The sequence below is a fragment of the Pholcus phalangioides genome, unplaced genomic scaffold, assembly GCF_987345545.1.
Source record: "Pholcus phalangioides strain wild (caught in Gottingen) unplaced genomic scaffold, Ppha-v1.0 ptg000001l_1, whole genome shotgun sequence".
Taxonomy (NCBI): Eukaryota; Metazoa; Arthropoda; class Arachnida; order Araneae; family Pholcidae; genus Pholcus; species Pholcus phalangioides.
In genome coordinates this window covers 30,281,537-30,295,551 of record NW_028301594.1, presented here as the reverse complement: position 1 = coordinate 30,295,551, position 14,015 = coordinate 30,281,537, and the positions used below count along the sequence as shown (strand labels likewise).

Here is a 14,015-nt window from a genome sequence, read left to right as displayed (position 1 = left end):
GTGCAGAGAAGAGCTACGCGTGTCCTTATTGGCACACAGGGCTTGAGTTATGAAGAGAGACTTCATTTTTTGAATATGTTTACATTGGATGAACGCAGGTGTCGAGGAGATATGATCGAAGTGTTCAAAATTTTCAATGGGATGGATAGGATGGACCATGAACTTTTAGTACACCGCCAATCAACCGCTTTTACAAGGGGACACCAGTATCGATTGGTGAGGGACAATGCAAGGTTATGGTGTCGCAGGGAATTTTTCTCTAATAGGGTTGTTAATAAATGGAATAGCTTACCCCCGGAGGTAGTAAATTGTAACACAATTGACACGTTTAAAAAGAAATACGATAAACATGTTGGGGTAAATCGAGAAGCTATCCATTCTTAGAATAAGACAACCATAAGTATTCTTTATGGGCATTGTATAATATTTTATCATGTGTATATATTGTTTATAATTTGTGTTAATTGCATTTTTAATGGGGTTGCTGTATTTTTGAAACATATGACATCCATATTTTTATGGGCATCTTTTTATCAGCCACCTCGTTGGGCATTTTGCCTGTTGTGGCGTTGTATTTGTATTTGTATTTGTATGTGCGTTATTTTATTTATTATTTTGGAATAGCCACAGAGAAAGTAAAAATATTTTGAAAAAAAAAAAAAAGAATTAATCACACTAACTTATTGCAGTGTTAAGAAACACTGGTCTAGATCAGTGTCTCTCAAAATAGGCAACATCACCTCTTGGACAGGGTGATAAAATTAACGAGTAAAACGTAGAATCCCATTCCCGGTTGGTTCCAAGAAAAAGAAATCCGAAATGTAGAAAAAACAAATACGTGTAGGCAAGTCTATCCATATTGCCGCATCAACGTAATTATTGTGATATGGATATCGTGTAAATTTCAGTCTTTAAAAGTATTTGTCCCATCACTGTCTTCATTGCATTTCCCCCCCCCCCCTTAACGATCCCATAGGACCATACGGGAAGAACATATCTCTCTGTGTTAGTTGCGTGTTCAATTAACCCTCTATTTGGCAGTGTTGCTTTCCAAAGCAACAGATGAATTTATCATATTTTTCAAATAAAAGCATTTTATATTTTGAGCTCGTTTCGACATTGATGCTTCTAAGCAAATCCTAAACATTCACTTTTTACTTGTGAGAGGTTCATGAAGATGAAGTTTCTGTAATTACCAGCAGAATGGCTCAAATGTTTCCTATTTCTTGACAAGAACGATTTTTGACCCTTGTATTTTGGAGGGAAATGCCATGTGTGGTGGAGACATATTGCTGTACATTCTTCAACAGCAATAATAGAGAAGTAACTATGAGGGTAAAGAAGTAACTCTCTTCAAATTTATGGAAATCATATAAATGCAGTGTGTTCCCCTGAAGTACAACAACCTATATTTAGTTAACTATTGACCATACCTTTTATTTGTCATGTAATAGCATTCAAGGTACCTCACTTTCTTTATGTATAATCCCTTAAAAATTTTCTTCTCTGAATATTTCAATTCTTGCCAGTCAAAGGGTTAAAATTGCCATCTTGTGTTCGACTCAGAATACATGAACGCAACAAACATTTTTATGATAACAAAATACTGTGAAAAGCATAACACGAATAATGCATTCGCCTTAATTTACTAAGACTGATGAAATAACAACAATGCATCGATACACAAAGCAATCGTGTCATCATGTTTACCCAAAATTTCTTTTCCGAACATTTCTAATGTTATTTGGTGGCATTACTTCTTCCCTGAGATCACAGTATTTACGAAAATGCGTACTTCCGTGGCAAAGATTTTTTTTTTTTTCCTTTTCAAACATACATTACTTTATACATACAGAGATAGAATAATTGGATATATCGGACATCCTCCGCAGTTCTAGGTTTCGTGAAACTTCCCACCAATCATTTATTTTCTTTCTATGACGTCGCGATTCCAAAATCGACGCCCACAAACGTAGATGGGAAATAATGATGCGCGGGAAAAGGCTCGGGATATTCAGGATACGAACCCACCTTAGAGAAACTCCCGTGTATAAATACGGGAACATCCGTGGAGTTTCTTTCAAGGAAAACGCGTCTTTTGAGTTCTCTCTCTCTCACGCCAATTTGTAAATATAAAAATCTCTAGATAATTCCGAAAAGCAATAGATAGATTTTGAAGAGAAATCATTTATAAACGAGATGGCTAGTCGTATTTGTATCTGTTTCTTCGTCGTAGTCTTGACCTGCACACAGCTTCTCATCCAAAGAACCGAAGGCAGGCCGTATGAAGAGTCTCAGAATGTTGCCGATGCCTTGCGGTACCTCGAACATCTCGACAAGTTCTACTCTCAACTCGCGAGACCAAGGTCAGTATACAGACGCATCTTTTCTCTCAATAAAGTTATAAATTATACCACATTTTTTTATAAGATCAGTTAAATTGGTAATTTCACTAACCGTTAAAGATAGAATCTTTAATGCAATACAAAACTAGATTTCGGGCTTAAAATTCTAACTACAGTGGAACCTCCCGTTAACGGGTACTTTTCTGATCCTCAGTCCCATGGAATAGGGCTTTGATGTATTTCACTCTTCCGTTAGCGGACCCTCTAGATAGCGGGCAACACAAAATCAGGATAGAAATTTTTTCTAAACTCTAATTTATTAATTTTTGGTCATTTATTACATTCAACTAAGATTATGTTTAATCCCACAGTTGTGTTCGTAAATATGATAAATCATCAATTAATGCTTTAATTAACTGAACATAACTATGGTTTATTACGGTGGTAATGATTGTTTTGTTTGTTTGTACGTGTGAAGAAAGCCAACATTACAAGATTACGCTGTTATGAAGGATTTTTTATCTTTTTTGTGACTATGCATATGCCCATCGCTTTTACACAGTAACGTATACATTTTAACTTTGAGATGTATAGGAACCAATTGCGACAGAAGCCCAACGTAGTACAAATGTAAAAGTGATATAAACGAGGTTGCAATGTATATCGTACCTCCCCATTAGCGGACACTCGCCGGGTCCCATGGGTGTCCGTTCTCGAGAGCTTCTACTGCATTCACAAAAGATGCTTCTGAAATTATAGAATTGCTTAATAAGTGTACATTCGAGCCTCGTTAATACGAAATCGAAGGAACCATTTCGTACTGATCGAATTTCGTATCCAACCGACAAAATAGTAACTTCATTATGTCCAACGCGCGCGTTAATAATAATTAATTCATATAAGACCATCTGTTCATAAACATTTTCCTCAGTCAGGCGGTGGTTTAGAGATGGTCGATTAAGAAAAATATGTTTCCTAACATTCAGTAAAGCTATTGGCAGACCAAAATCGTTTCTTTTTTTTTCTGTTGACGTATACGTAAACAAACTTTAGTTACAGGAAGATGAAAATATTTTTCGTTTTTCTCATTTCGTTTCAAAAAAGAATTTGAACATTTCAGCTACATACACCCTTATTTGCTAAAATCATGAAACAAATAAAAAAAAATTATTGATAATTTATCTATACATTGTTCTCAAAGTGTTTATGTGGTTTCATGAGTAAAACAATCGCCCACTTTGAGCTAAGAAGTGTGACATTATCTTGTTGCTAGGATGAAACATGATATGTCTGCAAGTGGGGAGACTGAATTGTGTGTCTTTGGGAGGGCTGGTAGTCTTGCTCTTTTTTACATTAGGATGTGCCTTTTGTAGTATCAAAGACAAGCCCCACCAACCAAGTATTATGTGCAGTAGTTGTAAAGTTCTTATCAGAAGAGTATCACATATGTTTTCAAAAAATTCATTTATGTTTTTAAAACCGTGTGAGATTATTTCAAAATTAAAATATTTTGAAGGCTTCTGTAGACACCCCCATTTTTACAGTCGAATGTTTATGTCCCTCCGGTATCCGGAGATAAGATATTTTACTGTATCGTAGCGTTAGATTTTTTTCTTTTTGCGGCATAAATTGGGAGACTACAGATGACATTTTTATGCACTGATGGTAAACGGCACACGTTAACTGAGAGCAATAAGCGTTGTAAATATTAGTGAATTAAGGGATTATAAAAGAAAGTTAACCCGTTATTAATATTTCGAATCGGAATTTAAAACAGGAATCATCGGAAAACATCGTATTTATTGGACTTTCTTTCGGCCTATAGCTGAAAATTTCCATTTCAGTAAACCAAGGCATAGCAAAGAAAAATATAAGCAATAGATAAGCGTGTCATTTAAAAAAAAAGGTCTCGTTTGTTTGAGATCTAAACACAATTTAGACAGTGAAATAAATGCACTTATGCGAAGTGGCCTTTGTACGTCTACGAGTAGTAAAATAGAGTCATGAAAAGTGTGTATGAGCAGTGAGAAGAAATATGTAAGATTAATTTCCATGAAAACTGAGAATACAATTGTAAAATATCAATATAGATACAGAAAAAGAAGAAAAACTTTTTTTTTCAAAGGTATCTTTCCTCAGATGATATGCAACGGTCCGATCGTTCAATCCATTTTTCAAAGCAAGTAGAGATGGCTTTTTCTGGAAACTGCCTCAGTGAACACTCTACACAGCTTGAATAACGTCAGCATATTCATTGAATTTTCTACCACATACCAACCTTCATGGTACCTTCTAATTCAACGTCGGAAACAGTCAGAAAGGTGGGAGATGCGGACTGTAAGGGGGTAGTGGCACGATTCAAATATTGCATTTACTAAGACATTGCTGAACAAAAGTAGCGACATGTGGGAGAGCGCTATCGTGATGTAGCGTCCGATTTCATACCAATTCATGACGCTTTTTCGATATTTGTTGTCACAAACTTTTTAATACTAAAACAAATTGCAATATTGAAATCATATGAAAAACCCCTCCCACCCCCACCCCCTTACAGTCCAGATCTTGCACGACACGATGATACCGACGTTGATGCTTGATCATCTGAATGTTTCCGACGTTGAAGCTCAGTGGTGGGAAATTCAATAAAGATACTGACATATTATTCCAACTGTGTAGGATATACTCTGAGACAGCTTCCAGGAAATAGTCTTCTCTACTTGCTTTGAAAAGTAGATTGAACGATAGGACCATTTCATATCATCTGAGAGAAGATATTTTTTGAAACAATATATATATAATTTTTTTCTTCCTATATCTATGTTGATTTTTTATAATTGTACTCCCAGTTCTTATGGAATGCATCTTATAGTACAAAACTTTTCCCACATCTGAGATGGCACCAAAACGGCAGGACAAATATTTCGATGCGCGATATCTTGACGATTATTTCACATGAAACTTTTTTTTATTGTTTGACTCATCAAACACAACATTAAAAATTTTCTCATTTCAAGTTGAAGATAAAGCAGTACTGTATAAAATACACTGATATATCAAAAAATTTGGCATAAGTATGGTTTGTGTAGACTGTAGATCATAGTTTCTCAAACTTTTTTGTTCATCTCCCGCCCCCCCCCCCACTTCCTAAGCGATATCCTACATTGTATATCTCCGTAACTATTATCCTCCCGTAGAGGGTGATATCATTCAATTTAGGAAACACTGGTGGAGATATACCGTATTTGGTGATTTTCCGTCATAATCAGTACAGACTTCCTCATAGGAGTACGCAGGGAAGGGCATAAGGAGGGTGAGGGTAAAAGAAATTAATGTATAAAAAAAACACCTTTACGTGCCATCTTAATCAATTTCTGTCAGTTAAACATGCTTTGTGAAGGTTAGTAACTCAAAATTTCTCTGTAAGAGAGAAAAAACTAGACAGAGCCTGGGTGTCTCACGGTTTCTCCAGTCTCCTTTGTGCTCCTCCTTCCAAATCTTGCGTGGTTTCTCCAAAAAGTCGATCCTGCGTTCACCTATGAACGTATAGTCTAGAGTGGTGGCCCGTTCATTATGCTTAACTTGTGGACATGAGTGCATAGTTTTGCATTTTACTACATACGCCCATTGCGGAATAAGTTACCTATCGGAAATCCACTCATTATTTGAATAGGTTTTCTGATAGGAAGTAATTTTGTATAACTAACGATTTAAGATATGAAGGGTAGAGGATTTTATTTTGCAAGTTTAAAGTCATGTGTCGGAGGAAACTACAGCATACAGGTTGATTCAGAAAAGATCGGGAAAACTTTAAGGTGATAGTACACACCGATACAAACAATTGTCATCGAAGAATGCATGGTCTAACATGAAACGCAAACGCGCTAGCGCGTTTCGAAACGGCCGCTCCGCAAAAGTTAAAACGGCATTCCTGTTGAAATTTATCGGGAGAAAAAGAGCACCATGCATGCAAATGTAACCTGGGGAAGGAGAAGAAACAGTATGCAAATCTGCGTCACAATGAATAAAAGGTGCGGACGCCAGCCCTGTAAAGTTATTCCAGCGTGCAACCGTTCGAACAGTTGTAACGTATAATGGCGCACTTTAGTAATACTGAAAAAGCATACATGCATTTCATTTAGGGAAAATACCACTGAGGTAGCACGAATGTACGGTGAGCGTTTTCCCACAGGGCGTTGCCCAATCCGAAAACATTTGAGCGATTGCAACGGCAGCTGTGCGAAACGGGATCCTTTCTTGCTTGCAGGTCGTACAAGGACTGCCAGAACAGCAGGAGTGGGATTTTTTTTTCCACGTGATTTCCCCAGGTTTAATTTGCATGTATGGAATTATTTTTTCTCCCGATAAATTCCAACAGGAATGACGTTCTAACGTTTGCAGAACGGCCGTTTCGAAACGCGTTTGCGTTTCATGTTAGACCATGTATGATGATGGCAATTGTTGGTATTGGTGTGTACTAACACCTCTTAAAGTTTTTCCCATCTTTTCTGAGTCACCCTGTATAATACATTTTCAAAGAAACATCGCTGTTTAAAATGGCTATAATGATTCGAAAAAAAGTTGTAGACGTAATCTCTATATAATCAAATGAGTTATGAGTTCCCGATCAGCTAATCGGAACTAACACCATATTTATCTATCGTGAGACCTCTCAAGATTTCCCCTTTAATTCCTGTCTAAACACAGTGAGCGACAAAATCGCTTGAAGCTGTTCGAATAATTATTACCCGATCCTCGAAAACCAATCAAGATTATATCTCCTATTCAATCGCGAAATTTCTCTGACATCGGCCGTTCAAGTCTAATTAATAGGCGTACTTCCCGAACACCATTTCTTGTATACAGACCCTACACAGTATATCAATTGGCCGTGACAACTGCCTGATTTTCCTCTTATTGTTTACCGCAAAAGAGTGAGAATTTATAATTGTTCCAGTCTCTGGAAACGGAGATACTTAAGAGTTACGAGTTGCTTCACGCTTAAATAGACCTCTCTTACACAATATACAGTCCGAAGATAATTTCCTAAAATGATTTCTAGATGACTAAAAATAAATGCACTATGCTCTAGGGGGAAACAAATGCTTTACTTCAAAACCATTCTTATACGATGATGTATGGTCACACGAATTAGAGCAAATACAACGTGACTTCCCGTAATAATTATTTGAATAATAGCTTTGTTTAAATATATACTATTCTTTTACATTATTTAAAAGATTAACTCTAAATTTACGGCGGCAAAACGAATGGAAACCCTTTCTTTCTTTAATCCTTATAACTTTGAGATTATTTTCATGTAATTGATGGCCATTCGTCCACAATTAAAGTGGGTGCAATATTATGATGAAAATTTCGAGCTTTAGCATGACGTTCATGATCGCCGAATAGTTTCGGTTTCGTAAGAAGAAAACAAAAGTGCTGAAATTTTTTTTTACTTGTGCACCAAAATTGGTAAGTTAATTAACACTAAAGCTGGGATTACAGTATAAAAGTTTTATAGAAGCTATTTTATAAAACTTGAAAAATACAACCAATAAGCTTGTTGGTTGCATTTGCTCTAATGAAACCGATATGCTTATTGGTTGCATTTTCAACGTTTTACAAAAGAACTTTTGTAAAACATTTATAGAGTAATCCCGGCCTAGGGAATAAAGGAAGGTTGTGTTGGGCAGGCAACAAAAGAATAAACAGCACTACTCGCATCTTTTCTGCATATTTTTTTCTAGAGCTTTATCTCAACACTAGCGATAATACCCGGCGCTGCCCGGGTTTTCTTCAATGAGGCTGTTTGGATCACGTGATATCTCCCTCTTTCTTTGAGGGACATGCAAACCGTGTCTAAGTTAACCAATATGGCGACATCCTGCGCGACTTCATGAAATAAACAAATTTAGATTTAAAGAAACGTAGAAACGAATATATTTTTTTCCCCTTTTTTTAAGGGACGCTAGGTATTTCGATCCCCCCCCCCCTGAACTTCAAGTTATCTATTTCTGCCTGTTTCAGCTTTCAAAAATGCTTAATTGAAGCTGTGGAATTTCTTCGATGTACTTTACGGGCCCATAATTAATTTTAAAACATCCTAAACTATGAATTTATGCAGTTGAATAGCAAAAGACAATACGGAGACATTAATTTTCATGCTTGAGAAGATATAAATAAAAAGGTGAAATCAATGTTATTGCATGAATGTCCAACTCCAAAGTAGGCCCAGCCAATTACTTCATATTTAATATCCCGGGCTTCGCATATCTTTAATCGAACTCAATATTTCAGAAATCTAGAATTCAATACAATTTTTAAAATTATTGATGTGACAGAAAACCCTACCAAATTTCCACATTTCTTCAGTAAAATCGGCAATTTTAACACTGATTTCTATGAGAATCACCCTTTTCTTGACCCTCAAAGCGATGCTGATGATGATTATGACGTCTATTCAAAAAGCCTCATTACTGACGGCCGTATTCACCAACACAGTTTCAACTGAAATCGCAGGTGGAAGGATTGAAGATCGAAACGGATTGGTTAAATTAAGAATTTTAACCAATCCGTGTCGATCGCTGATCGTTTAACCTGCGATTGCAGTTGAAACTGTGTTGGTGAATACGGCCGTTAGAGTATTGAAAATGTGGCCAACCATTATAAAGGCATAAACTATTGTAAATATACACATACTAACAGGATTAAAGAAGTGACAAACCGTTGTAAAGGCATACACACGTCTGAAACGCATTGCTAGGGAACCACGGTAACCAAAGTAGACGTTCGGAAAGTGATTGTTGAGGCCAAAAAATCATTGTTGCCCGACAGTTTTTCGCCTATTTGGGGCACTTGCCCGGCTCTGACGAAATTTTAAAGTAGCCTATCGTTCAAGTCGGGTCCCATTTGGTATATATGCAAAATTTGGCGACGATCGATCTAAAATTGTAGATTTGTATAGAGAACATACATACACACACACACACAGACAGAAAATCAATTTTATGTATATACAGTAGATTAGAGTCAGGCGTGATCCAGAGGGAAGTGATGAGTTACCTCCTAGAGCCAAATAATGTGGGAAAATTTAGCGAGTCTTGTAAAATACGGGATAATTATATGAATCTACACAGTTAAGAACAGCATAAATGAATGTAGCGTTTGTCTCTCTCATTTATGCTGTTCTTTTCCATCTTTCAGTGATTTTTTTTTTGAATTTAAATTCCTCACCGAATATTGCAATATGAATGACGTATCCAAGGTTTATACATGTTTTATTTGGTTATCTTTTTTCTAATTGGAAATATGCCTCTGGGATCAATGGTTCGTCAGTAACTTGCAGTACGAGGGGTTAGCAATACACCCTGGATATAAGTACATTCACCCATTGAAAAATTGCAGTTATTGTAACCTTAAGGGGAACATTAAGGCATGACCGTTCAAATGAAAATTTCTTATTACTCTACATTTCTTGCTAAAAATACTTTAATGACATTTCAGTATCAATATAATAGAAATTTCAGGTCTCTCTTAGCTTAAAAAATTGAGTTTCAACAAGCTCGGCGCCCAATTGGAGCTGTCATTTTTTTGTTCTCTGCGTCTCAAATTTCATTGAAAAGCATCAATTCCTTTTTATTTTGCTCTGTAGGCATATATCAATGAATTTCAGCACGCATTTTGTATTGTGAGAAACCTAAATGAATAAAAAAAAAATACAAATCTGTTTTTATGGCACAAATTTGCAAATTTGTCATCACTTTCAACTTTTTTTTTGCCAAAATTTTTATGAAAATAAAATCTCATAAACATTTTGGCAAAAAAAAAGTTGAAAATGATGAAAAATTTGCAAATTTGTGCCATAAAAATAGATTTGTATTTTTCCAAATCTTACGCATTCCTCTACGGAATTTCAAAACGAATCGGCACATGCCGGAAGAAGTTTTTTAAGGGTATTTGTGGTCCTAACGTATTTATGGCGTCGAGTTGCGCTTGTTTTCGGTTCGTGCTGCATCTGTCTTCCATTTTCTGAAGTAAAGATAGAAATGCTTAAATTTTCATGTTATGTCAGTATCGTGTTGTCGGTCTGGTCTGCAGCGTTTACTGGCGAACCGTTGATCCTAGAGGTATATTTCCAATTAGAATGAAGTTTCCAAATAACGTGTAGAACTCAGATATGTCACTCATGTTTCAAGGGGTTGGATATCAGCCCGTAACAAGGCTGGTGCAACTAGGCCATGCCCCGGAGGCCCCGAGCCAAATTGGGGGCCCCACAAATGAAAAACCACAGTTACTTTGCTCATTTCTTCGAGAGTTTGATTTTTTTTTAATGGAATATATAATTTGCAAGAGACTCGCTTCCATAACAAATCATTGAAAAAATGGGGGGGGGGGGGCACTTTATTGTTTGATTTTATATATGCACTAATTTTCTCACATTCCGGAAGTGTGGGGGGGGGGGATTCCGGATCACCTTCTATAGCAGAAAGCCCCCGCACGAAGCTCTGATGTCACTGAAGTCGTCCATTTCACCTGCAGCCATTGGATAAAGCAAGCCGTCGTATGCGAAATCTTTACCTTTTTTCGCAATATATTCAATGACTATAGGTGAAATGGACGACTTCAGTGAGTGACATCACGATCTTCGCGGGGAGGCTCTCTGCTATAAAAGGTGTCTTATCTCAAGCTATGGCCATGCCCCCCCCCCCCACATCCTGGAGCGGGGACCCCAGGCTGGAACCTTTTGCGAGCCCCTTCTGTAGTTAATTTATAGCGTGAAAAAGCAAAAAATAACTGTCCCGGGGACATGGCTGTATACGAGGGCTAATTAGACCGGGACCTACAATTTATTGTCGATTCCGAACGGCAGCCTTATATTTTATACTCATCGAGAGGTTGGTGCGCTAACCCCTCGATGTGGGAAATCCCTGCGGTAGCAATTTTTTCTGTTGTACCCCTGTGTCAGGAAAGTTTTCTGACAAGGACGAACCGGGTATCGAACTCGCGACACCTTTGTTACTTTAGGCGAGTATCTTATCGACCTGGGGGTCTGCTCTAGACTGGGCGCGCGACCCCCATCGTGATTGTATTCTCAAAAAGAAAAAACCAAATTCGATCTCAAAAAAGAAATTGTTAGAACTACGGATTTTTGATTGTTTTTTTTTTGTCGAAAATCAGACAAAACGTTCCGAAACTCTCAATGGAAATTTGTCATATGATGCTGCCACCTGGTTTACTTTCGTGAAACTCAAAGGTTTCAGAAACTCGTATTGTTGACTTAGTGAAGTAATTTTACTTTTATAAATCTATAGCTTTAACAGCGGTTTCTTAAAAGACTATAACGAATGAATGTTTTCTGGAAAAGTTTATTGTAGATGGAACTGCGTATTTTCCAATTCATTATAAATAGTGCACTTATTTTTTTCAGGTTTGGAAGAAGTGCGTATGGTACCAGCAATAGAGGGTCATTCCTTAACGTAAGTTATTTTTAACCACTATCTAAAATCAATCCAAAAGTTCAAGCAAACGAATGTGTCCCCCCCCCCTCCTCCTTAAAGTTTACATGGAGTTTTTGATCAACCTTTACACCATTACAGAATCATTAGTTGTAATCTACAGCAATATACAGGGTGCCCCATAAATTTGTAGATAGTTTAAAAAAATCGAAGAACATCCGAGTACGGAGAATTTTTTTTTTTTTTGGTACAAAAAAATCGTAGTTCAAATTTTTGCTGACAGAGGGTGCTGCTGCACGAAAACAAATCACTTAGAAACATGAAATCGGAGTCCAATAAATGCAGGGTGTACATCACGAAACAGCTCGTTTCTGAAAATTTTTCTGTTACTTGCGCTCCCATAAGGTTTTCATTGTGAGGTTTACACTGATGAATAAAGCACTATTGGTGAAGTTTTTTGCTTCATTCATGACTCGACGGCTGAAGTTTTATGAATATTTCGGACACAGAAGAGATTGAAGAAACGTTCAGATCCACAATTCTGATATTTGCTTCTCCGCAGTACCATCTATTGACTAAATTTCCAACTAATCTACGTATTTTTATTGTTGAAGCATTTTATGTTGGATTTTTATTAAGTATAAAAGTAGTTCTAAAAGTAATCGACAGAAATAAAGCTGATATTTAATATTCAAAGATTTGTGAGAGTTAAACAAATCAAAAATTTGATAGATACGTGTTCTTCTTTCATTGAATGCCAACAGCTGGATTTGCCAAATCTACTTCGTATGCGGCTTATCAGCGTCATCTATTGTCAACTTTTCTAACGAATTTTACCATATATAAAATGGTAACAATCCGATCATTATCTGATCCCACTCGCGCGTGTATATAAGCCACAACTCAAAATCCCATTAATTTGAATTTCCGAATTAAAATTTGGAGAATGTAAACACCAAGAAAGTGTTTTTGATGCTTACAATATTCGACATTATTTTTTTTGCAGAATGTTCCCACGCAATTATTAATCTCGACACTCAGACCCCTTTGGGCTGGGCAACGACGAGAAAAATTAAATTGTCTGAAATTATTAATCTCGACATGATCATTAACTGCATTTAATTTCATTCTCGACAGGATTCGGAGCAAAAAAGGTGAGACGGCCATGATTATTCCCTGACGAATGCATCATGAAATCCGAATAGCCGATAAGTTTCTGAGACTGATGTACCAATCAGATTACATGCTGACTGTGTGCTTTTCCCGTCAACCCCCGCATCCCTTAAGAATGCGAAACGAAAAAGAAAAATGTAAAGGATTTTTGTAATTATTATTTTGCCAGTTGTTGTCATTTCAACATGTTCAAATAAATGCATTTCATAAACCTTGAGTTTGACTGCATTTCTCAATTCGTATCTAACAAATATGATCACAAGCTCAACAATACTTGAGCAATTTCATTCATATACGCATCATGATCGGTATTCATTAGGGGCCATTCAAGTAAGTTTTTCGTAAGCACCCAGGGTTCACATTTGCTGTATTTTCATGACAAAGTGGGGGAGGGGGGTCGAATGTTGATTACGTAAGCTATAGGGTATGAAAATATAACTACGATTTTAAGTATGTAAACTGGAAAGGCCTTATCCGTCTTGTACTTGAAATTATGGGCTGGGGGCATGATGCCGTTGAGTTTTACAGCCATAGGTTAAATTGATATCAGTGCTTGATGGGGGGCAATGAAAATTATACGTGGTAGGTAGTAATCTTGGAGAAATTGCAAATTTCGGGGGGGGGGGAGAAGTTATTTTAGTGTTTTTAAGGGGAATTATTAGAGGAGTTAAGGCACACTAGTGCAGTTTTTCCCAAAGTGGGCGATGTAATGGTGCAGGAGGCGATAAAAGCTACGAGTAGAGCATAAGATCCTATGGATTCGCTTGAATCGGTGAGCGTTGAGAGAAAACAAATTCTGAGGAAGGGGGGCGATGGAAGAAAAAGTTTGGGAAACTATGCACTAGTTGTTCGTAGGTTTGAGAGAGGGCAGGATAAATCTTAAGGACAAGTTTCTAGCTTTCAAACAACATTTTAAATTGACAGAAATTTATTAAAACAGTACGCAGGGTGTTCTGTATGTCCTAAGGTAGCTTTTATCTCATCAACCGTTCGTCGGAGAGATACGAGTTCAATTTTAAAATATGCTCAAATGTGTTCAAAT

The 14,015-nt window shown here is 36.9% G+C and overlaps 1 protein-coding gene across 1 annotated transcript; it reads left to right on the top strand.

Moving 5' to 3' along the window:
- Nucleotides 1-2,039: 2,039 nt before the first annotated feature.
- LOC149090348 (neuropeptide F-like) lies at nt 2,040-13,190 on the top strand. The gene is made up of 3 exons (XM_089235975.1): nt 2,040-2,366; nt 11,773-11,821; nt 12,938-13,190. The coding sequence occupies exons 1-3, from the start codon at nt 2,200-2,202 to the stop codon at nt 12,956-12,958; spliced, it is 237 nt and encodes a 78-aa protein (XP_089092101.1). The 5' UTR covers nt 2,040-2,199; the 3' UTR covers nt 12,959-13,190.
- Nucleotides 13,191-14,015: the final 825 nt, after the last annotated feature.

Coding starts and splice junctions, on each gene's coding strand:
- LOC149090348 (XM_089235975.1), top strand. CDS start 2,200: ATGGCTAGTCGTATTTGTATCTGTTTCTTCGTCGTAGTCTTGACCTGC. Junction 2,367..11,772: donor TCTCAACTCGCGAGACCAAG/GTCAGTATACAG, acceptor TATTTTTTTCAG/GTTTGGAAGAAGTGCGTATG. Junction 11,822..12,937: donor ATAGAGGGTCATTCCTTAAC/GTAAGTTATTTT, acceptor CATTCTCGACAG/GATTCGGAGCAAAAAAGGTG.